We start from the raw sequence: 23,629 nt of genomic DNA, 5'->3' as shown, positions 1-23,629 counted from the left end.
AGATAAAGAGACAACTGATGCATAAACGATAATTATATTTGCTATGGACGTACTTTCTTTCATGATTTTGCACAATTAGGACTCGAAGAATATTTCTTGAATCATGAACACTTCCAGGTCACAGGTTAACGATCAATAGTTCTAAATCAAAGGTCACACACACCATTTGTTAATTATAAACAAAATATTGATTATTATATTATCATAATTATTAAATGTATTTGGTTTTTAAAGTCTCTTTCTCAAAGGGGAAAAAACTTATACCAGTGCAAAGTTCTTTTGCAAGCAAAAAAGATATGACCCCCCCCCCCCCCCCAATAATCTTATTTCAGAATTGAACATGTAACAACACGATAATGCTATGAAGTTGATTTGAAATCTTTGAGCATTATATGACGCTTATTAAGAGGGTTCGATGGTCATATTTAGCCTGTAGAGATCTCCTACATAAGAATATAAGAAAAAGCCGACAAAAATGGAACTAACGTATGTGGGCTTTTTTGTTACTTAATGATAGCTCACAGCTAAAGGTATTATTTCTGAAAAAAAATAAGAATGAGATGATGAATACTTTGTTCACCATCCAGTCTCTTTAAATGAGAATCATGTGTCACACATATTGAAAATCATGCACACCTTGATAATAAGGGCATGATATCTTTGGCAGCAAATATACTTAGAGAGCTTTTTTCACTATTGTTCCATCAACACACCCTAAAACGCCTGAAAAACCTGCAAAATTGTATATGAATAAATTGTTAACCATGGGGGAAAGGTTCCTTAGCATGATGATACATTTTGCACAATTACATACACGTGCAATAGTCTACATTAGATTATCTTTAAATATTCTCTCTATCTAAATTATAACATAATTCTTCCGCATATTTAAACAGTCATGTAGGTTATTTTTGTGTGGTTTAAGGAAGAAGTTTGTAAAGTTTTGGGTCGGCTCCTGCACTAATTCACAACAGAGAATGATCAGTAAACTGTTGATGATTCTTTAGAACATACCACTGAAAACAGAGAAAGAAATAATTAAAATCGATAAAATGAAAATATCTAAGATATCTTCATTGACACATTAACATGTTCCACTTTAAAGTTAACAGAAACAAAATCTAATTTCTTAAGTAGATATTTTATAGAAAATGTTGACATCTTTACATCATTCGAAACTCGATAAGAATACCTCACAAAAAAGTTTTCAACGTTATTATCCTGGCTTTTTCATGACTGATGCCATGCAGAATCTCCGTATACTTTCTATACCTTGGGTTCCATATTGAAGCCTGAAGCGGTAGGGGGTCGTTTTCAAAACAGATCATGTAGACAGTTTTCATATCAGTGGACGAAAGTAGTTTGAACACAAAGGTATTTATGATTATTGAAATATAAAGCAAAAAGTGGTGGAAGCAAAACTCGGGACAAAGTTTAGTTTAAAATGTTAAAAGGTCAAAAAGTCAGGCTAAGATGCATAAAGCCTGTGGAGTCATAATCAGATATGGAGACAACTTTCATACCGGTACGCCGTTTCGAGAGCGGTTATGTAAATCTCTAAATCTCAGTTAATATCAGCCTCAAATCTAAGATTTCTGGCTCTGATGGGACTCTGCTAAAAGAGCGTGCCGTTAAACGTTTTTGGAGTCGCCTCCTGCGAGTACGCTCACAAGCTCAGCTAATATTTGTAACCACAAGTGGCCTTTCAGGAAAAATTGCGTCGATCAGGTGAAAGAAATTTACTTTCATTTTTTTGTTTATCGCGTTATTTATGTAAATTGCATTTGTAAACTATAACTGACGTCACATGTGATATTCGTATGCATGTAAATATTATTGGTTTCGTTAAGAAACGGCGAGTTAATGCAAAAAGTAACGAAATTAAAAAAACAAAACAAAACAAAAACAACAATTGGACAAAGCTGGAGAGAAAAATTTCAGTTGAAGAGGTCGATTAGAGGGAGAATTTTTTTTTTTTTTTTTTTTTTTGGGGGGGGGGGGGATTTTGCAGTACAGTTAAGGCGGCCAATATAAATATCGGCACATTTTTGTGATGAAAACACGTAAACTTTAGTTCAACTTGCATGTCCTTTTTAAAATCAATAACAGTCACTCAAATGCAATATATTTCTAAAATATATATAAAACAGTACAATATTGTATGTTCATAGTTGTCACTTGATATGACAGTCGCATGTTACAAGCAGATGTATTAGTGGTTTTGAGGTCATTAAAAAAAATCAATATTGCAAGGGCATAATCATGTCAAAATTCAAAACTAAATCATAAAATAACTTGATGTTATATCGTAGATTTTGAAAAACGCTGCGAACTTAGTAAGATAATATTACTTATTAGGTTTGTTACTGACTGTTTAAAGAAATTTGTGGGGTCGGTAAAGTCCATAGAAGGCGAGGCGGAGCCGAGCCTTCTATGGACTTTACCAACCCCACAAATTTCTTTAAACAGTCAGTAACAAACCTAATAAGTGTTTTGTTTTGTCGAGGACCTAAAGTTTGATATGTAAACAAACGTTTGTGTAGAAAATCAGTTCAAATAACGTTACGTCCGCCATGTTGCGCTATAAATTTTGACGCTTGCCTTTTAAAGAAATTTGTAAGGCAGCCACGTGACGCGTTTCGTCCAATGACGTCGCGACATTCTAGTCCGAGGCAAAACAATATTATTTGTTAGTAGAAACCGTAATTTATAATGCATATGTTGAATAATTTTGAAGGTCACAAGGTTAATATTATTGAAAACTAATTAATTTGTAAGATTTCACAAGGATCGTTGAAGTTTTTGAGTTACATAGCATATATCAAATTCACATCTAAAAGTTTGTCAGGATTAGTTAAGTGTATGCCCATGCAATTAAGTGATTTATTTAGGTACTCAGCTTTAAGATATACGATATTTTACACAAAACCGAGGTTGCCTCTTTATACGATGCATACTTATAACAAAATAAGAATAAGACTATATAGGTAGCATTCTACTAATTATAATGTTAAACAAAACATTTAATTATAATTTTCCGTTAATCAATGACATCTATTTTTCTTCGCTAAAAAACTGCATGATAGCCTTCAATGATTTAACTTAATGCGTCATTTTGATGTATATGACGTCATATTTTGTAGTACAGCGAGAGCGACATCTTGCTTATTTTTCAGTGTGTACGATATAACGGACCTCGAAATTTTAAATAATAGCATTTCTTGTTTTAAATTAAAAGATAAACATGAATGAATTTTGCTTATAAATAAATTAATAAGTACTTTTGAGGTTTGTAATATACTGTGATGTCATAATGCACATTTCCCGAACTTTTTGTCTGAACGGAATTTATTGACAGCCTTAACTGTGCTGCATTATGGATGCTGAGATTGAGAAGGTTACTTAAGATGGTGCGTTGAGGGAAGCTGTACATGTGGTGATTGGGTATGTTCATCTCCAAATTCAATTGTTGCTTTGTTTAAGGGCATTTCCACGTTGTCACATCATTTCAACTGATCACTATAGAATTAATATAACGACTGATTGCTATGATGTGTTTTCGGAGTTGGATATTCACTTCAAAGATGCAAATCGCGTCATCATGAAATTGCAATGAATTTAGTTGGTGTATGTTGTATGTACGTTACATAAAACTTCGGAGGGAATAGGTGTACTAAAACAAAAATATCTTTGGACATGCACAGGGATATGATATAGGTCATACGTTACTTGGTATGCAGTTCAAATTAATAAATTCTTAAAAGAAACAAACAGTAATACACTTGTTAATTTTTACATGCATGTCTTCTATGCATTCCTTGATAATTAGAACCACGATGAATTGTATCTAAATATAATCTTTGTTTTAACAGAATTATTAAGAATGTCACTGACCAGTTCATTGTTGTATTGTAATTCATCACTCGGTAATAGAGAAATATATTCATATTCATGTTTTGATATTGATTAGTCTCCTTCAATGATTAAACAGAATTCATTTTGTTGAACGATTCAACAAATGATAACGTACATGCCATGCTTTACAAGCTATATGCTATACAATAAAAATTCAGCCGCTTCTTTGTAAAAAAAAACTAGTTTTGGAAAGCTAATCCTATGTTATGAACTATATTAAAAAATGCATATACAAATAATGATGTAGCACAGTGTCTATGTGTATTTTCCCAGCATTGATTGCATTGCACAAGAGAGATTATTCGTAAACGGCATGTGGAAGACGAACAAATAAATGGCATGTTGTAAAACGTTGTTTTTTCTTATTTTAATAGAATATCGTCAATAAAATAAAACAATATGTAATGGTAAACTTTTATACTTTTCTAAATTATAAGAATGAACAACAATAAACAATATGTTAACATATTGAACATTTTATTGACAGCGTATAGATAGCAACATCGCACACGTAACATAAAAACAAATCGATAATGCAGGGAACATTACTAGTTTAAGATGTCTACCTGACAATTGTATTATACGTAAGGAAATATACGTTAGCCTGTTATAGGTAATTGGGAATTAATATCGAGTAAAAAATGTATTTGGGAAATATGGAAATGTGTTTTTAAACAGTTAATTATATGATTACACGATTGATAAATTTATACCGAGTAGTTTAGCACTGTTATTAACATTTACTTACATTCTATTTAAGAGCCCACGTGCATGGTTTAAAACGTTTTTAAAGCTATGGTTTTAAAAAGTTCACTTGCACTGTTTATAAACTTTATATCACTGACATGTTCAAAAACAACCCCGTTTTCCGTTTAATGAACATATTTGTAAGTGACACAGACGATCTCCATTAAGTTTGCATTTCCAAACACTCACTTCCAAAAAGAAATGTTTAAATTGAATGATTTCATGAAAAACAAAATGAATGTGTATTAAAAAACAATTAAGGTATATTATACCTGTATATACATGCATTGATATGTAAATGTTTATATGTTGAAATATACACTGGACTACATGTATATATTCAATAGTAATATACTAACACGGATGTTTATCAAGACGTTTTAAATAAGTCAATCTCAATAGTAGGCAAAATCATCTATATCAAAATGGGATTGCTATATAATGTAGAACACGGATGTTTATCAAGACGTTTTAAATAAGTCAATCTCAATAGTAGGCAAAATCATCTATATCAAAATGGGATTGCTATATAATGTAGACTGCATGCTCAAATTTCCTAATGGACAAAAAGTTGTTACTAATTTAAGAAAACAGACGTTAGGCAAAATCTTTATTTGGTATTTAACTTTTTTTTTTCATTTTTTTATGGTTTTTTTTTGTAATCGTTAGAAATGTCTGCAATTCACGTGTTTTACATCACGATAGAAAAGATAGACCCAAGATTAAAAAAAAAAAGTATAAAAACACAAGATGTTTATTAGTGCGAAATGATTAATGTACTTCTGAATTATTACTTCTGTAATGCACACATTTATGGTATAAGTTTAAAAAAAAACCACTTATCAGAGTACTTGTGTTTCAACCGATGTTCATAATCTTAACAAGAGTAATACTTCAGTTGTGTTATGCTTAAGAAGTAGAAATAGGTCATCCAAGTACAACCAGTACATTGATGTCAGTAGCATTCTTTGTCACTTAAAAAAAACTACTTCGTCACTCAAGAAATAAAACATGAGTAATGCTGAACGAGTTTTGTTGTTTTAAATGCCATTTCTTTAAAAAATCAAATATCGTTTAATATCTGTCATGGAACATTCTTAATTGCTATTTAATAATTAGACTGCGTCGTTTTCATTTCCTCAATTGTACCCTAGCCCCATATGATGAAAATCCACCTACAATGAAAATGTATAATGATAGTCGTGCATTATAGGTCGGGTCTTAGTCACCGACAAACTACAGATTAAACCATGCATTATTGTCCAAAGAGTTAGAAAATGTATATTCATTATAATAAATATTTTTATTTTCTTTAATGTTTGTGTAATTTTGTGTACGCTGTCTTAACTCGCATGCGAACTTTCGTTGTCGGCGATGCAGCTTTCGGTTAACAATTTCGAAATACTAAACCTTGAAATGAACGTAGGAATTGACATTACACTGGATGAGATTTAAATTGGATACTAATTGTTACCTGTTCCAATTCAACATTGATAAGTTACTTTGTAACGATTACACGGTTAACACTTCCAATAAGATTACGCTCAGTCAATGTTTAAAGTCTTAAAAAGATAAATTACAAAGTTTAAAATATAAGGAATTAAACAGTTTTAAAATACAGAGTTAAAACAGAGGAAATCTGGTTTTATTTTTCCATTATTGTGTATTATTTATTCATTGTGTTTAATAATGTTGTAGTAGTATAATTGTACAAGTTACGTTTCTGGTTGTCTTGTCGTGTTATTTAACACTGTTTGTGATTGTATATCGGGCATGGTTTCAGATTAAGGTTGCCGCAAATAATGAATGGATGAATAGATCACTGACGTGTTCAACAAAAACAATTTAGGTGCCTGAGAAATTGAATAAAACTAAAAATCACAGGATGAAGCTCTGCCATGCAATTTACTAAGCGCTAACTGAACAATCTAGAAAGCTGATTGAATAGCATATAATTATATACCTTTTAGTAACCTTACAGTCAAATTGTATTTAACTGAATGACACACCTTCATCATATGAATATTCTTTGTCCATTGTTTTTCTATCATATCTGTCTTGGCATTGTTTGTGATATAATTTTGTTATATAAAAAAATGTACACTATTATATATTTAGGGTAGGACAAGATGATTGATACATTATGCAAATGTCTATTTATAAGTTTTATTATTTCAGAAAATAATATAGATACAACGGATATATTTTAAGATGTAAACTAAAGAAACACGGCTTATAAATTGTCAGAAATGTAGCCCAGGAAATCTGAATATCACATGAATAGATGTTAAAGAAATTAAACCATGTGGGACATAGGCCTGCCTGGTCATTCCCAATCGCTACAAAACTATACCGTGAAAATCCCATATCATTTCAGGATTTCTCAGCCTTTGGCAGAGTGATGTGATATGTGTCCATTTTTTAGGTGGCTATGAAGTCTAATTGCTGTCATTAACTTAAGTGTTATCTCTCTTTAAAACTTTATTCATATCATTGATCTTTAAACACCAAGAACGAAAACATTTTCTTCTCGATTTGTTAGAATTCCGTATTTGTGTGTGTAAAAATAAGAGTCACATGGAAACTGTACTCTACCACCCGGGATCTTGAAAAAAAAACTAGAATTTACACTTACCGAAGCTGCTCCCATATATATATATATATATATATATATATATATATATATATATATATATATATATATATATATATATATATATGTTTTCTAGGCAATATTTTAAAAAAGAAATTTAGAACCAATTTGTTAGAAATCCGTTTATTTTGTGTGTAAACATTAGACTTACATGTGAACCCTTCTCCACCCCCACCCCACCAGGGATCTTGAAAAAAAAAACTAGAAATTACACTTACCAAAGATGCTCCCATATATGTAACAGTAGTTTTCTAGGCAATGTTGTAAAAAGAAATTTAAATATATGTGTCTCTTCAAACCAATGTAATAAATTGGACCCTTATAGTTCCGCCATTTCACTGAGGAAATCATGATTTGATCACACTTGTAGCTACCTTACCTGAGGATATTTTCATACAGGTAATATATTTCTGGTCAGTTGATTTTTGAAAAGAAAATGTATTTTTCCCCTGTAAATTCGGCCCCCTCAGTAAATGATGTGCCATTTTTTTTACTTACATGAATCTACCTGACGATGCCTCCTCAGATGCTTTAAGTTAACAAATAATCAAATCAACAAATTATAGAAAATTATGAAATATTTAATTTTCCAAAAATTGGGTCCACGTAAGAACAGACGGCCGGATGGACAGAAAGATAAGCAGACAGAAATATAGATTCACACTGGACAAACAGTAATAAGAAAACCTCTCTAGCGTGTTGAGATTCGGTTAGCTAAAACGGGCGTATAATTGATATAAATTGTATACGTTTTATGTCTACATTTAGCAAAATATTTAGATATTTGCATATTTTACTTTAAGCTTTTACTTTTTATTGCCTTGTATTTTTTATTCATGATCTTGTGTTAATTGTTTTTCTATTCATAATTTGTCTAATATTTTATTTGATTTTTTTCACGGCACTACATATGTTTACCCCCTTTTTAATTATGGTATCTATTACAATCGTTCTCATTTTTATTTGTTTTCAGAAAGCGTGTTAATAATTGAAATAAAGCTGATGTAATCTATCTAAATTGTTCAAAGAAAGAAATCCAGCTTTTTTTACTGCACACATGAATTAAAACTATAAATTTACATTTTCTACCGTGATAACAAAACGAATCAATTTTGAAGCCTAAAGCCCAATGATATCATAAAAGATTAGTGACACAAAATGGACGTATCTTATAGCATAAACAAAAACGGTACTGGCTGCGCCGCGCAGTTATACATAGCATGTTCTATATGACAAAATACAGGCTTTGATTTATGTTGTTTTAAATGTAAATATTGGAAATAATATAATAATATAATGAGGTGATAATTCCCAACGGAGCGTGGTAAAATCTACCATAAAGCCCTTCGTAATAAATATACGTTGAACGTAAAACTATCAATTGTTTCACTGCTACTGCTTAATGAAGACAAATGAAAGAAAATTGTGTTTTTGTTTCCGTAAAAACAGTTAAACTGTTCAATAATGATAAACAAGTTCAATAAAGTGTCACATTTTTAAGTTTTGTTCTCTAATGTATTATCGTTAACCATCTATTTTTTTAGTCACCTACCGGTTTCACCGGAGGGGACTATAGCTTTCCTCTGCGTCCGTCCGTCTTTCTGTCCGTCCGTCCGTCCGTCTGTCTGTCCCACTTCAGTTTTCCACACTTTTTTTCTTTATGCATTTGAGGAATAATTTGAAACTTGCTGAACAGCTTCAAAATGTCAAACTTCAGATCAAGTTTACACTATTGCAGCGTCTGATTGACATATTTTCGAGAAAATTAATTTTTTATATTCCAATTTTTTAATGTTCGGGTTCGTTATCGGGTTCGGTGTGTATTTAATAAACGAGGCCAGTATGTTGTCAGTAATAATATCGTGCGTTACTTGTACCATTCCTTTTATCATTTGTAACAAACAAATAAATTCTGTAAAATAGTGTCAAGCATTGTGTTGTAAATTTAATCGGCAGGTTGTTTTTTTTTTTTTTTTTTTTTTTTTTTTTTTGTATTATTACAATCGGGTTGGTTGTCGGGTTGGGCTGTTTAACTGTTTGGTTTGATTCGGGGTACAGAAGACGGTAAGAAATGATATTGTGCATAACAGTGCATTGTTTTCACAAATTTTTACCAGCGAATACAGAATAGACTTGGCGAAATTACAGGAGATGAAATAAAGAGTATTGTTTTACCTATTTTGTATTTAATTTCTATATCAACTATATAGTTTTAATTTCCTCTGTTCTTTTATCTCTGATTAAAGCATGACATCTCGTTTACAATAGCTCTGAAATAGTTGTGTGCTTGGAAGCTTTTATAGTATAATACAAACCGGTAGGAGACGTGTATTGCTTATGCAATACTCTCAAAATGCTTGTTTTCTTTAACCCACGTTTCAACACAACTTAAAACATTGCTACTATACATGTATCTCTTAGAATTTGGTTCTTTAAATTTGTCAAAAAGTCTACGTTTATCAAAGGTTACCCTTACTAAATGCTAAAATTAAATAATAATGAAAAAAAATAATCTCTTGCTGTTTTTGATACAACTGTAATGAAATTGTTCATGTTTTAAAGGAATTCTTAAGAATACCACTTGCCAGTTCCTTGTATTATCGGTATTCAATATCCGGTAAAAGAAAAAAACACACCAGATTCTTCAGCAGCTCTATATACATGTACTGATGTTAGATATTAGTCAGTCAACCTTGAAGGATAAAGCAGTAAGTTATGATTTTTTATAACACTTTATCAACACAAGCCATGTTTTACAACTGGCTGTGCAAAAGGAACTTTGCATGTTTATATTTATAGTGTTTTTAGAAAACTGATATAAATTTACGTTCAGCGTTTGACTGGTTGATAAAGCATAACCTCTATGTGTATAAAGCATAGAGTGTATGTGAATTACAGTAGACGCATTGGTTACATAGCACAGAAGTGTTATTTCTTGTAGAATGACATCTGTTTTCTACGCTGTAGGAGAACGATTATATGGCATATTGTAAAATTTGGATTGCCATTCTTTTATTTTGTAAAGTACATTATCATTAATAGAAAAAAAATGTAAACATGTACTATTGATTTAAATCATCAGAATTTATAAAGGCATTTCATATTAAACTTTGTTTTTACCTGTAAACATAAAGAATAGCATATTCACAACAATGCACTTGTAAAACATAAACATTTATCAGAAATGATGTTTGTGTAAAGAAAAACATCACGTTTCTGCCTGATTTGAATTTATGCTAATAGGATATGGTAGCTTATATAGAAGAAATTGTAATTTCATATGCAGTACAACAACATATCAACGATAAATAGAACACTTTTTTTAAACACATAGGACACATTTAATATTGACAGCATACCCAGTTTATAGCAGGTTGTTTGGCACTAATATACGATATAAGAATGAAAGTTTGCATTTATATGCTAATTGTATCATTATAATATTGTATATTATTGTAAATATGTTTAAATGCACAACCACGATGAAAACTAGCTACTGTAACAGCTAATCGTTGTAATCCTGAATAAATAAAGGTTATTGTTAAAGTATATATAAATTGAGAAGTTTAACAATGTTAACCTTTAATAATCTATACAACATTTACGTTAAAACAAATCCTTAATATTTAGAAAATTTAATGAAACTGAATTATATATTATACACAATTATGAATAAATAGAACCATTTTATATTCAACCATTTTAGAATAGTATTTTTAATTAAAACCATGTCGGATATTAAGTATTTTATAAGTACAATCCCCCTCTGTCTTTCTCTCTCTAACCAATCACTAAAATCAAAATAACTATATTTTGCTAAAATAAATGACCATTTAATCTTTTTTTTCTTTCTTAAGGTATTAATTCAATACTCATTAGTTTTATACGATATAAAATGGTTTAGGGCAAATTACGCTTTATTAACCGATAATCGGTTAAAAAAAAGCGAAAACTGTTTCAAACCATTTTATATCGTATAAAACTAATAAATTTTGAATTCATTGCCTATAATTTAATTTTTTTACTCTTCATTGTAGAAAAAATAGTCATTTGATTTTTAAAATGACATGAAAATGTACAAAATTCAAACGTAACATCAGGCGTATTGATACATTTTTGACGTTAGTCTTATTATGACGTAAGCAACATTCTTTATGCGATATAAAATATTGTTTTAGCCAACGAGATAGCGCGTTACAACTAGAATGAAATTTTATTCATCTTTTCCTGCACGGCTTAATGTCGTGATCATGGACAGGTGATAAAGTTTAAATAGGTAATTTTAAAACAGAATCGTGAAATGCAACGTGATTTTATCACATCTATGCTACTATGTTAAATAAAAATAGACTCGACTTTTTGGTCTTTAATACCGGTAGATCGCAGATATTCTGTCTTTTGTTTTATATATTCTAAACGTCATTGGTATGTGAGGATTACCAATTCGTTTTTATTTTTTCTCAGTTACGCTTTGCAAATTCATAATCAACGAAACTTCATAAAAAAAAAAATCCCGGAAAACATCCGGATTTTGGATTTTACAATCTTGCGCTTAAACAGTACATTCACGCTAACGGGATCATTAGTTTATGTTTCTACAATATCAAATTTAATTGTAAATTTTAATTTAATTAAATGTGCTTTATATTCCGTTCAGATCTATTAAGGATTTCTTATGAGAGAAAGCATAAAAATATCAAATATACATTTTAACTCAGTGCATGTACTTACTTTTGTTATTGTGATGACAAAAAGTATTTGATTACATGCAAAAAAAATTACATTATATTTCTTAGGAGAGTGAAGATGGAATGTGTTTTGTTGTAAAAATGAAAAATGTCCTACATACCCAGTATTCCGATAAAATGCGTTCTGTGTCTTGTCTCTGTAGGAAAGAATATATATGTACGTTGGTGAAAAAGTGTTGAATTATTTCATTATATGGATTAAAATTGTTATATGAAAGGTATTTACAGTCTCAAACAGGTTTATTATGATGGATTTGACTGTTATTTTTAAGGCAACTTCATTAGTTTTCTCCAAAATCGTTCCGGAATAATTATGCAATTGTCTGCTACATTACGTGTATATGGAAGACTTTCTATCTGTGGTGAAGCCCTTTACAGAGACACGGTTAGATTATTCAAACAAAGGAAAGTGTAGGGAAATTTTTAGCATTATTGTGGCCTTATATATATGTGTTATGTAAATGTCAATAATACGGTGTGTCGATATATCTATTTTGTAAATGTCCGATATGCAATGTCAACCCGTGCACGTACGGTTATATATATATATCTAGTTATGTATGATAAAAAGCTGTGCAAAACAAGGAAACAGATCTAATGTGAGATTTTACCTCCAGTATGAAGGAACTATATCCTGACCAATGACTTAAGCTCTCAGTGCCACAGTTAGAGATATGTGATGACAAGATGTACAAAATTAGGAAACAGATCTAATGTGAGATTGTACCCCCAGTGTTGAGGAGCTATACCCTGACCAATGACTAAAGCTCTCAGTGCCACAGTTAGAGATATGTGATAACAAGATGTACAAAATTAGGAAACAGATCTAATGTGAGATTGTACCTCCAGTGTTAAGGAGCTATACCCTGACCAACCACTAAAGCTCTTAGGCCACTGTTAGAAACACGCAGAGAGTTATCGTCTTCTATACACTCAACTAACTACTCAGTACCCCCCTCTCTCTCTCTCTTTATCTCTCTCTCTTTATCTCTCTCTCTCTCTCTTTCTCTCTCTCAAAAACATTCTTACTGTGGGTTGACTGCGTCTCAGTGTAATTTCGCTTTTTTTCAATTATAAACGACACCTTGGTCTACACCCAACCCCTTCGTTATTGCTAAATAACGAGCCCGATAAATGATAAAACTAGACTTAATTTTATTTTCTGACACTAAAACTAAGTGTCCAAGCAATGTAGATTAAAAAGACCCCAGATGTATTTCAAGAACGTAGCTTGACCCCACCCCCACCCTTTATCATTTTTTGCCAGCTAACATCTTTGCAGTTACAAACAGAAAATTGAATCATGATGGAGATGCCCCTCACTTTATTTGGAGAATATATAAAAGTAAAATTAACGGAGAAATAGGAGTTTAAGGTGTACAGTGCAAACCCCATCCTACACCCTCACGGATTGTGATTTCCATTACTGGCGGGCGGTTGGCGAATTTCACAGGTTTTTTTTTCTTATTTGCTTCTAAAGATTTATGTTCCAATGAATCTGACCCCCCCCCACCCCCTCTCACCTAACCTTAAAATAACTATTCCCGTTAATATTTCACTGATAAATTTTCATATTCAAAATTAATAACGCAAACTACAAAAGGCGTTATTGCCGGTAAAATTTGAACCCGATATTTTTAAATATATTGTCAAGAGAAGTCAACATGTGAGCAAGGAATGTGCGTGTTATCTACAACATATCCTTCTGTAATCAAGTGTGCAGTCATCTCTTTGTATGTGTACACAAACACAATTCTGAATATAGTTTGCTTGTTCTACATTAATTTGGTTAATTTTGGTGCATATTAAGCGAAATATAGGGACTTAATAGCCCGGTCATATTAATTGAAGGCTTGCAATATTCTAAACAAAAATCATTCTGTATCCTGGCGGGTTAAGCACGTGTACTTTCGTATTTTCTTATGCTTATAATGCAATGACCGGTAGTTTACAAAACAAACACATGTAACGTTTATATATTAACTATTAAAATAATGCTGCATACAACTAGATGTCGAATAAAATATTACAATGAAAATATTTACAGAGATTTCATAATTCAAATGTACAGTGGGGTATAGTGCTGGTCAGTGCCATGTACAGTGGAGTACAATGTGTTACAGTGCTGGTCAGTAGAAATGTACAGTGGGACAGTCAATTTACAATAATTGTCAGATAATGTATTCAATTTTCGGGAATATCAGTGAATTTTAAATTTAGTGTTAGTTCTCTCGCAGTTTAGATCAACGGTTATTTTCATCGTTGTTCATTGGTTTTAAAGACAAATTGACCGTTCCTTCATATCTTGAATTTTCAACGTAGACTCTTTTTGTAGTTCTTGATTTCAACAATTAAGTTTTCGATAGATCAGAAATATGCAACCGCAATAGTACAGCATCAGCAATAAATCAATACTACACCTTAATAAAGCATGCATTTTTACGTATAAAAACGTTAAGTTTTTAATATATAATGCATCGAGGAATTACGGGGTTTTGGTATAAAGAAGTTTTGAACTAGTCTGGTTGTAAGACAATTGATATCTAATAAATTTTGAAAATATGTCTGATAAATCATGCATGTGTGACAAAATGTGGTAAGTAACTTAAATTAGGAAATAGACATTCAGCTGAACTAATAGTTTATTGCACTTATAGATTGGTTGGTAATGTACTCTATTTTTGTTTCAGTGACTTTAAGCGCTGTTTACAGCGTATGATAGTATGTGTCAAAACAAGTTAAAAAAAGGTTCGCTATGCTAGATTGTCTCCTAGACGAATAAGGCGAAGACGAGAGTACATTGTTGATGTGTACAATTCGTTTGGATGAACCTTTAACTCAACAATTTGCATACAACAGAAAAGTGTGACGGCAATCTAAAGAAAAAAAAAACATAAGAGTTTTTGTTTTAACAAGTGCACATCTACAGTAAAAAGCTTTTAATGTTGAAGTAGTTAGACGCAGTTATCAAGATAGTAAAAGCCCTGATTCTTAAAATATAAAACTCACATTCTATGTCACTTCAATTAAAGACATATTTTTTATCACATAAGTATTCTCCTTTTCTTAATGTATAAAAAAGCTTCATAAGTCGCTTAAATTCAGTCCATGAACAATTATGATTATGGTGGAATGGAACACCTATCGATACAAAAGTCAACAAAATTGTTTATTATCAAAACAATGTCGCCGATTTAATTTTTATTTTATTTTACCTTCAATAGTTCACCCCAAAATATGTTTCATCGTTTTTGAAAATGTGACAACTACAATAGCTTTAATTGGATTCAAACTCATGATTTACAGATTACAATCATAAACAATGTTCTTTATAAAGACTTTGTTTGTCATTTATTCTCTAATAAGTCATTCTAAAAAATCCAATATTGTTTTTTAACTAAAAGGACACTGCTGATGACGCTCATGGTTGGTGTTAGATATGTCTCTCTCCACTTTGAGGAATTACTTCGGCATGTGTGGCAATAATTATCATAAGAGGACAACATCATTACTCATATCAAACCAATACTCAAGGCGACAAATGTAGACATCTGAGGCATGAGGCATCATGATGAGATCTACGACACAGAGAAGGAAATTACACAGATCGGCGACACCAGGAAGCGGCCAACGAGGAACTGAAAACACAAACATGGAGATTTAAAACTCTGTTTGAGTGTTACGGCAAGTATGCATTAAATTGCCTTAATGTTATTATTCGGCATACGAACATTTTCTTTTTCAACAGCTTAGAAAAAAAAATTCAAAAGTACTAAGCAAAAGAAATTGTTTGTACCAATACTATGCAGGCTGTTAGATATGTTATGCTATGAGTACTAGTCGCGCAATGCTAGGGATTTTGGCTCATCAAATGACAAAAAATATATAAAGACATGTTTAATAAAAAAACAAACAGAAACATTTATAATGCAATTGCAATCTTACAAGTTACGAAGACTTTAAAAAAACAGCTTAGAGAAAAAAAAATCAAAAGTACTCAATAAAAGATATTGTTTGTACCAATACTATGCTGCCTGCAAGATATGTTATGTTTTGAATAATAGTCGCATAATCCTAGGGATTTTGGGCTCATCACACATGACAAATATTATATAAAGACATGTTTAATAAAAACAAACATCATTTATAATGCAATTGCATTTTTACTAGATACCTAAAATTTGTTGAAAATAACTTGAATGAAAAAATACTCCCTCAAAAAAGGTATTTTTGTGACAGTGAAAATAAACAAATATACATCTGTTGCATTTACAAATACATCCGTGTCACTAGTTTACATGACTGCGCTTGTGCGTTATGAGTATTCTATCTCTCTTTTAGAACTTCCTGATTTTGTTCAGCATTATAGTTATATGGTTGCCTGAAAAAGGATACCCATATATCAACTCTATGAATGTAAATAAAAATAGAAGACCATGCCTTTCATGTTGCTGTTCATTTGTATTGGACTACCATGGCATATTCAAGGTAAGATCATACTATTTTTTTCTAAAGTTGATATGATGAATGTGTGACTACAACTTTATAATTGAATCGCAGAAGTTGTAAATCTGACGTTAACGCACATACACACACATAGACACGGACAGACAGACAGACGAACAGACACAGACAGACAGACCGACAGATAGACAGACAGACAGACAGACAGATAGATAGATAGATAGATAGATAGATAGATAGATAGATAGATAGATAGATAGATAGATAGATAGAGTACTGCGAGTACTCGAACATAAATTACTTTGTGCTTTGTCATTAGCATATTACATAAATTACATGTATGACAATTGACAACTTCGGCAGTAAAGTTCGTCTGGATAAGGATTACTATGAATACTATAGAAAACCATTAAACATTGATCTTTGCCTACGGTTCTTACGTGTAAGTTATGAAGCTAATAATGACATATTCGCTTATCTAATAATGTCGTTTTAAAAGCAAAAAGTCACAGTTAATTCACAAAGAATTTACACATTTCCCTAAAAATCAAGCCTGGGTCCTTTTTTATTGACTTAAGAAACAATAGGCACTAAACTTTAAAAGGTAAATTTTCAAAAGATAAGCAGTTTATCAACTAACATACAATTTATTATCTCTTATAGACCTTAAACTTCTTAAACTAAAGATGACACCATTATTATTTAATTAAAAAAATAACCCTGAAAGAAGGATGTTGAATGTTTTCGAGTTTTTGATTTAAATATATCTCTCTATCATCTATCTAAATACATTTCTGTCTACCAGACTGAACTTAGCAGCCACAAACAGAACCTCTATATGCATTAATTCAAACTTTAAAGGGAACATGTTGAATTGTAAACCGTTAAAACATGACACAGTTTAAAAAATAAAGCTATATGACCTGTCTTGCTGTCACAGACGCTTATAATGTTTGAATTCAATACATCTAATGAGAGCCTTTTTTTGGTGGCATATCTTTGCCTCTTGTGTGCAAGTTATTTTTCTATCAAAAATGTCGACATGCAAGATGATTATGTTGACATGCAAAATAGTAAGGTTGACATGCAGCATAACCTAGTTGACATGCAAAAAAAATTTACAATGAAATAAGAATTATAAAAAATCTCAAAAAATCTCAAATATCGCCCACTTATGACATCCAGGATAATAAATGCTAGTTATTTATGTCGACATGCAACTTAGTTATGTTGACATGCAAGATAGATATGTCGATATGCAACTTGTTTATGTTGACATGAAACTTATTTATGTGTACATGCAACTTATTCATGTCGACATGCAACTTTCCATATCGACATGCAACTTAGTTATGTTAACATGCAAGATTATATGTTGACATGCAACATATTTATTTTAACTTGCAACTAAGTTATGTTCTCATACAACTTATAAGTTGCATGTCAACATATTTCTCTCACATGTGAACATATCTAAGTTGCAATTCAACATTATTAAGAGTGTTGTTTACTCAGGGTTTGAGTTCTCAAATTCGGATTGTTATAAAGTTCAATGTCATGAGTAAAATTTGTTCTAAACACAAAAAAGTATCTCTGAAATGAATTATTATTGACATAACATTCGATATTTTTACTATATTATGGAATTATGCCAAAACAAAAATAGACTTTTAGCCAAACAGAGGAAATTCCGACTAAATTTAGCAGATTTTGTTTTCCGCTAAAATATATTTGGAAGTACTCTAATATTAAAAGTTAAGATTTTATATTTTAGTCTATATAATTTTGCATATTTTCTGTTAGTTTTACCTCATTTATTCATTATAATAACCGTATGGCCCGAATTTAAAAAAAAATATTGAAATATGCTTAAAAACGTGAAAAGACACCATGTCTCAAAATTTTGATCATTGACCTCATATAAATTATATGCCAACAGAATAAGATCAATAAAAGTAGTTTAATACTATAAATGTTTTTGTATTATCATCATTAAATTTTGTGTAAAATTGGGTCAAAAATGGGTAGGAATTTGAAAAGTGATAGGGGAAATTCGGACTGGAACATTTATAAAAATTGTGAACGAAAACTTATGCTTTGTATGTATTTGATGTCATTGCCATTCATAAATTGTATTTCATTTTCAAAAGTGTTGAGCAATTCGAATTATTTTCATAATTAAGAAAATCTCAATCATAGTGTAACATTTTAAGGGATTTTCCTTTAATTTTCCAAAAATATACAATGGCCATTGACTCAAAATTGACCTACTTTTTTGAAAATGAAAATTATTACTATAATAAAAGGTCTATAACACACAATAGTTGGTTTTTCATTATCATCAGTGGAATTTGTTTTTCGTTCTGAGTAAACGTCATCCTTAAGTAGCATTTGAACATAACAAACTTGCAAGTTGACTGAAATAAGTTGCATGTCAGCATACGTATCTTGCATGTTAACATAAATAAGTTAAATGTCGACATAGATAGATAGCATTTAACATCTTATATGTCACATGTGAGCAATATTTGAATTGTTTGCGATTTTTTTAAAATTCTTATTTGATTGCAATTTTCTTGCATGTCAACATTGTTATGTTGCATGTCGACACTACTATCTTGCATGTCACCATATTTATATTGCATGTCGACATATTTGATAGATAAATTACTTGCACACAAAGGAGCAGAGATATGCCACCGTATTGTTCTAATCCCTCGTCGATCCTTGTTTTATGTATCCGTTTTCAATTATCACCCATTTTCAGTCTCTCTTTTCTCTCTTTCTCTTTTTGTATCCTTTTTTGTACAAATGATATACTAATTAATCGATTCGTAGGCTCTAATAGAAATTCAACTAGTGCAATGTACGCAGAGGTTGACCGAAGTCTTCTAAAAGAAAACGAAACGGATGCTACAAAATTGACGAATAATAGCACCAACCAGAAAGGTATAATTAATTGATATACGTGTGTATCTATCTATCTATCTACAGTAAAACACGGTTATAACGAAGCGTCAGGGACAGGCGATTTTGCTTCGTTATAAGCGTAATTCGTTATATACGTCAAGTTTACAACATATAATAAAGTCACGGGGAATGAAAATCACTTTGCTGTAAGCGTCAATTTATCATAAGCATGTTCGTTCCAACCGTGTTTACTGTATCTATCCATCTGTCTATCTATCTATCTATCTATCTATCTATCTATCTATCTATCTATCTATCTATCTATCTATCTATCTATCTATCTATCTATCTATCTATCTATCTATCTATCTATCTATCTATAAGGTTTACAAAACAGTACGAGTTCACAATAACATATTACGTATGCTGGGCACACTTAGAAAACAAAAGGATGTACGTTAATAAAGATAAATGCTTTCAATGCTTTTAATTTGTTTTTCAAAATTGTATCATTAAAGGATGCGATAGCAACGCTAAAGAAATAACGGTGTGTATGATTCGCGGCAGAGAGTGTACTTATACTTTTATTTCGTTAAGCTTCTGGTTAATTTTGATATTTAATGATGTGATTAAATCATCTAGCGGCGACATATCATTTGTCTATAGCGATATTAACTGTTAATGCAGTATTTATAGCATTAAGCACTGCATATGTTTTATGATAGTTATAACATCAAGCGGCATTGCATTTGTTGGTAACAAGGGACAGTTTCGAATTTAGTACTTAATATATTTATGTAAAATTGAGAGTTGCTGTACTTGAAGGCTTATGAAGGTTGCTAAAATTAATGAAATGATTTTAAAGGATGATCATTAGTTAGAGGGTTGTCTCATGTTGAAATGGTAAGCAATGCATAGGCCTTATGTAAGTACATTAAAATCAGACGTAAAATAGCAAGTTACAGACGGGAGGTGAAATAAGAGGAACAGTAGGTGGATGGGACATGGTAAATTATACCCTGGTAAGGTTCTTACACCAGATGGTGCAACATTCACACGATACGGAAGGTCAACCCTTTTCAGGGAATTAGCTTTTTTTTTTTGGGGGGGGGGGGGTTACAAAGCTGAGAAATGATAAAAATCATTAAAATTGGACGAAGCATGAAAGAGCTTATATCTTGGGAAAAAAGTGTGTACAAATGTAAGTAAGTAATTTTTCTCAGTAATTGGTGATTACCGTTATAAGGAGTAGATTGAAGGCATATTTACTGAATGGAAAATAAGGAAATTTTATTTACACAGTTAACGTCTGCATAACTAATGTGAATATTTCCGTTAAACGGATACTGTGACAAACAAGTATAGGTCACCGTTCATTGTTAATAATATTTGGAATACTTATTAAGTTAACAGGATTTTTTTAAAGCTACCTAGTAGATTATTAGATTATTAATATTCAACATATAAATGATATTATTACGTTTCTGAACGTTTGTATGTAGACAACACTATGCATTTATGCAGACATGCCGTTAATTTTTTATCATGTTTCTGAAAAAAATCACCCTTAAAAAAAAAATCAATTAAGTACAAACAAAGAATTTGATTTTAAGTAATAACATCAACATCGCGAAAAGCGCTAGCTAATCTGAGATTTTTAAAAAAATGCAAAAGTAGTTCCTTGATTTTAGCATTTAAGATCATATGCACAGTGACACATTCTTTTTATAAACACTTTTGTTAAATATGTTAAGGCTTATGAACTTTTATTCAAATATTTACAGTATGTAACTCAGACATCTGCCATTATATAAACAGGCACTATTTATTCTATTAAACTAAATGTCTTAATTTTAAAGAAAACTTTACTACTTTTATATATAAATGACGTGAATTCTTTGGCGAACAGTACGCGCATAGTTTACGCGAATGTGACAATTCATTGTTACCCGTTGCTAAGTGTGTAGCTTACGCTGAGGGTAATATAACGGATTATCAACTGCGTTTAAACCAATCAGCTTTCAGTATTTAACATGAAAGTATAATAAAGGATATTATAGGACTATTTGCATAATTTTATTCAACAACACATAAGCGAAGAAAAACATTAATACATGTACGTTCACGGAACAGCAAGTAACTTCCCAATGAGCTAGTAAATTCCTAATTTGGAAGACATATGAAATGTAGCTAAAGCTGCAAGAGGATGTAAACGAATTTCAAATTTCAAGTATAAACAATGTTTCCAAATATCTGTAGTTTTTATCATTCTGGATAACGCGATAGTATCATTCTGATTTGAGTTCCAAGAGTGAAATGTTTTTGTTTTGTATAGAATTTGTTATCATTTCTTTTTTTTTTCGTTTTTCTTATTTTCATGTGTGTGTGTGTGTGTGTGTGTGGGGGGGGGGTGGTTTAGAAGTATTAGCAAATATCAGTAAACAAAAGCAATATGTACGCAGTGATGCCACATACTTACAATAACTGTGAAAATCTTAGACACACAGACACAAAGTGTAATAATATGAAAAAATTGGCGATAACTTATTTTGAAATTTGATTAACTGAGCTCTGAACTGTGAACGATGTCTTTGTATGCCCCATCCTTGCATTTCTATCCTCACATGTAGGGAATAATTATTTCCTGACTCAGTATAACCATAACAATAAATGTTATTACTAATGACTTCATAATTCCTGGCTTTTTAATTGCCTGATATCTTACATTGAAAAAATAGAAACCCACAGTTAATTTTACGTGACATATGAAGTCAATTCTCTACATTGGACTAAAAATAGATCATCCAATGAAAGATGGTGTTTTTTAATTTGTTTAGCTATGGACTCAAACCGAAACATTCGCTTAATAACACTTGTGTGTGTGTGTTTGAATACGTCGCTGGGTCATAAAATAAAACGATAATTCTATTTAATCGATGAAAACGATGATATAGCTACCAGAAAACTTATACATATCCAAGCCTGATTTATCTTCCCATGGATTACAAACTTCATAACACACCCAGCTTGACAAAAAATACCCAGCAGTGTTTGTAAAGTACATTGCGACAAAGTGATTATTTTATCCTTTTCATTCCCATTTTGATTTTTGGATTGTTTCTGGCTACGAATTATGCAATAGTATATTGGAATCTATGCAGAAAATTTTAAAAAACTGACTTATGATTGGATACACATGTAATATGTTTTACGGTGCTACCGTTCTGGCGAGCGCAGCAAGAATTACACATACCTTGCATCATTGTCAGCTTATAGTTTTATTTAGGTATCAACGAACGTCAAAGAATTTTTGCAAGTGTATTGCTCTACAAAAAGTATGCCAAAGGTACTAATTTCATAGGCGTCGGAACCGGGGCGAGGGGAGGGGGCGCGCTAGGGGGGGGGGCTCTCTCTCTCTCTCGGGGGTTGAACCCCCCTCCCCACTTTTTCTCGCAGGAAATATAATTATTCCTAAAAAGGTTGAAATATGGAGAAGTTGGAGTCATAAGCATACTAGCCCCCCCCCCCCCCCCCCCGGATTAGGATTTTCATGATTTTGTGAATTAGTTATTTTTTTTTCAATATTTCTGAGGATTAGTCAGCCCCCCCCCCCCACCACTTTCAATTTGCTTCCGACGCCAGTGAAGTTTAATGGTTATGATGATACATACAGCGCAACCCCCGAGAAAGAGAGAGAGAGAGAGAGAGAGAGAGAGAGAGAGAGAGAGAGAGAGAGAGAGAGAGAGAGACCGGTACCTGTTTGTAGGTGTGTAGTTTCCCACTTCAATGGTCTGACTATATGCAATATCTACATATTTTTTTACCTGTTTATTTTTTCATTGTATTCCTTTTTATTTAGTTCAAAATGTCCTTTTGTTTATTTCCTCCCTACTCATATACTTACCTGCCTACTGTTCATGCATGCACAATTAGCTTAAAAATGGATCGTTAAAACAGTAAAGTATGGCTCTTGCTATATAATCTCTATATAAAACAAATCATAATGTCAATGAGGCAGGTAACGCAGTCTATACTGAAATAGCCAGTACACTCATTACATATGTTTGAGCCACCTCTAAAATCGCGGGAAATTTAGCACGAGTGCACTGTGACCTCATTCATGACTTTGTTCGTCTTTGTTTACGTTTCTCGACTCAATACAAAGGTATGGAAGCATGTAACAAATCTTTGA

General features: G+C 31.6%; 2 protein-coding genes across 2 annotated transcripts in view; one reads left to right on the top strand and one right to left on the bottom strand.

Moving 5' to 3' along the window:
• Positions 1 to 23,629, bottom strand: part of LOC105337927 (immunoglobulin superfamily member 10) — a 298,746-nt gene that overhangs the window by 166,515 nt on the left and 108,602 nt on the right. The gene's annotated exons all lie outside the window — the stretch shown is intronic.
• Positions 1 to 23,629, top strand: part of LOC105329042 (uncharacterized) — a 144,538-nt gene that overhangs the window by 85,532 nt on the left and 35,377 nt on the right. The window contains exons 2-4 of the mRNA XM_066075173.1: positions 15,523 to 15,751; positions 16,405 to 16,551; positions 19,366 to 19,476. Of these exons, the coding sequence (XP_065931245.1) occupies positions 16,500 to 16,551; positions 19,366 to 19,476 (163 nt within the window). The 5' untranslated portion in view covers positions 15,523 to 15,751; positions 16,405 to 16,499. The remainder of the gene's footprint in view (positions 1 to 15,522; positions 15,752 to 16,404; positions 16,552 to 19,365; positions 19,477 to 23,629) is intronic.

The sequence above is a fragment of the Magallana gigas genome, chromosome 1 (genome assembly GCF_963853765.1).
Source record: "Magallana gigas chromosome 1, xbMagGiga1.1, whole genome shotgun sequence".
In the NCBI taxonomy this organism is placed as follows: Eukaryota; Metazoa; Mollusca; class Bivalvia; order Ostreida; family Ostreidae; genus Magallana; species Magallana gigas.
This window is presented reverse-complemented; position numbering and strand designations above follow the sequence as displayed.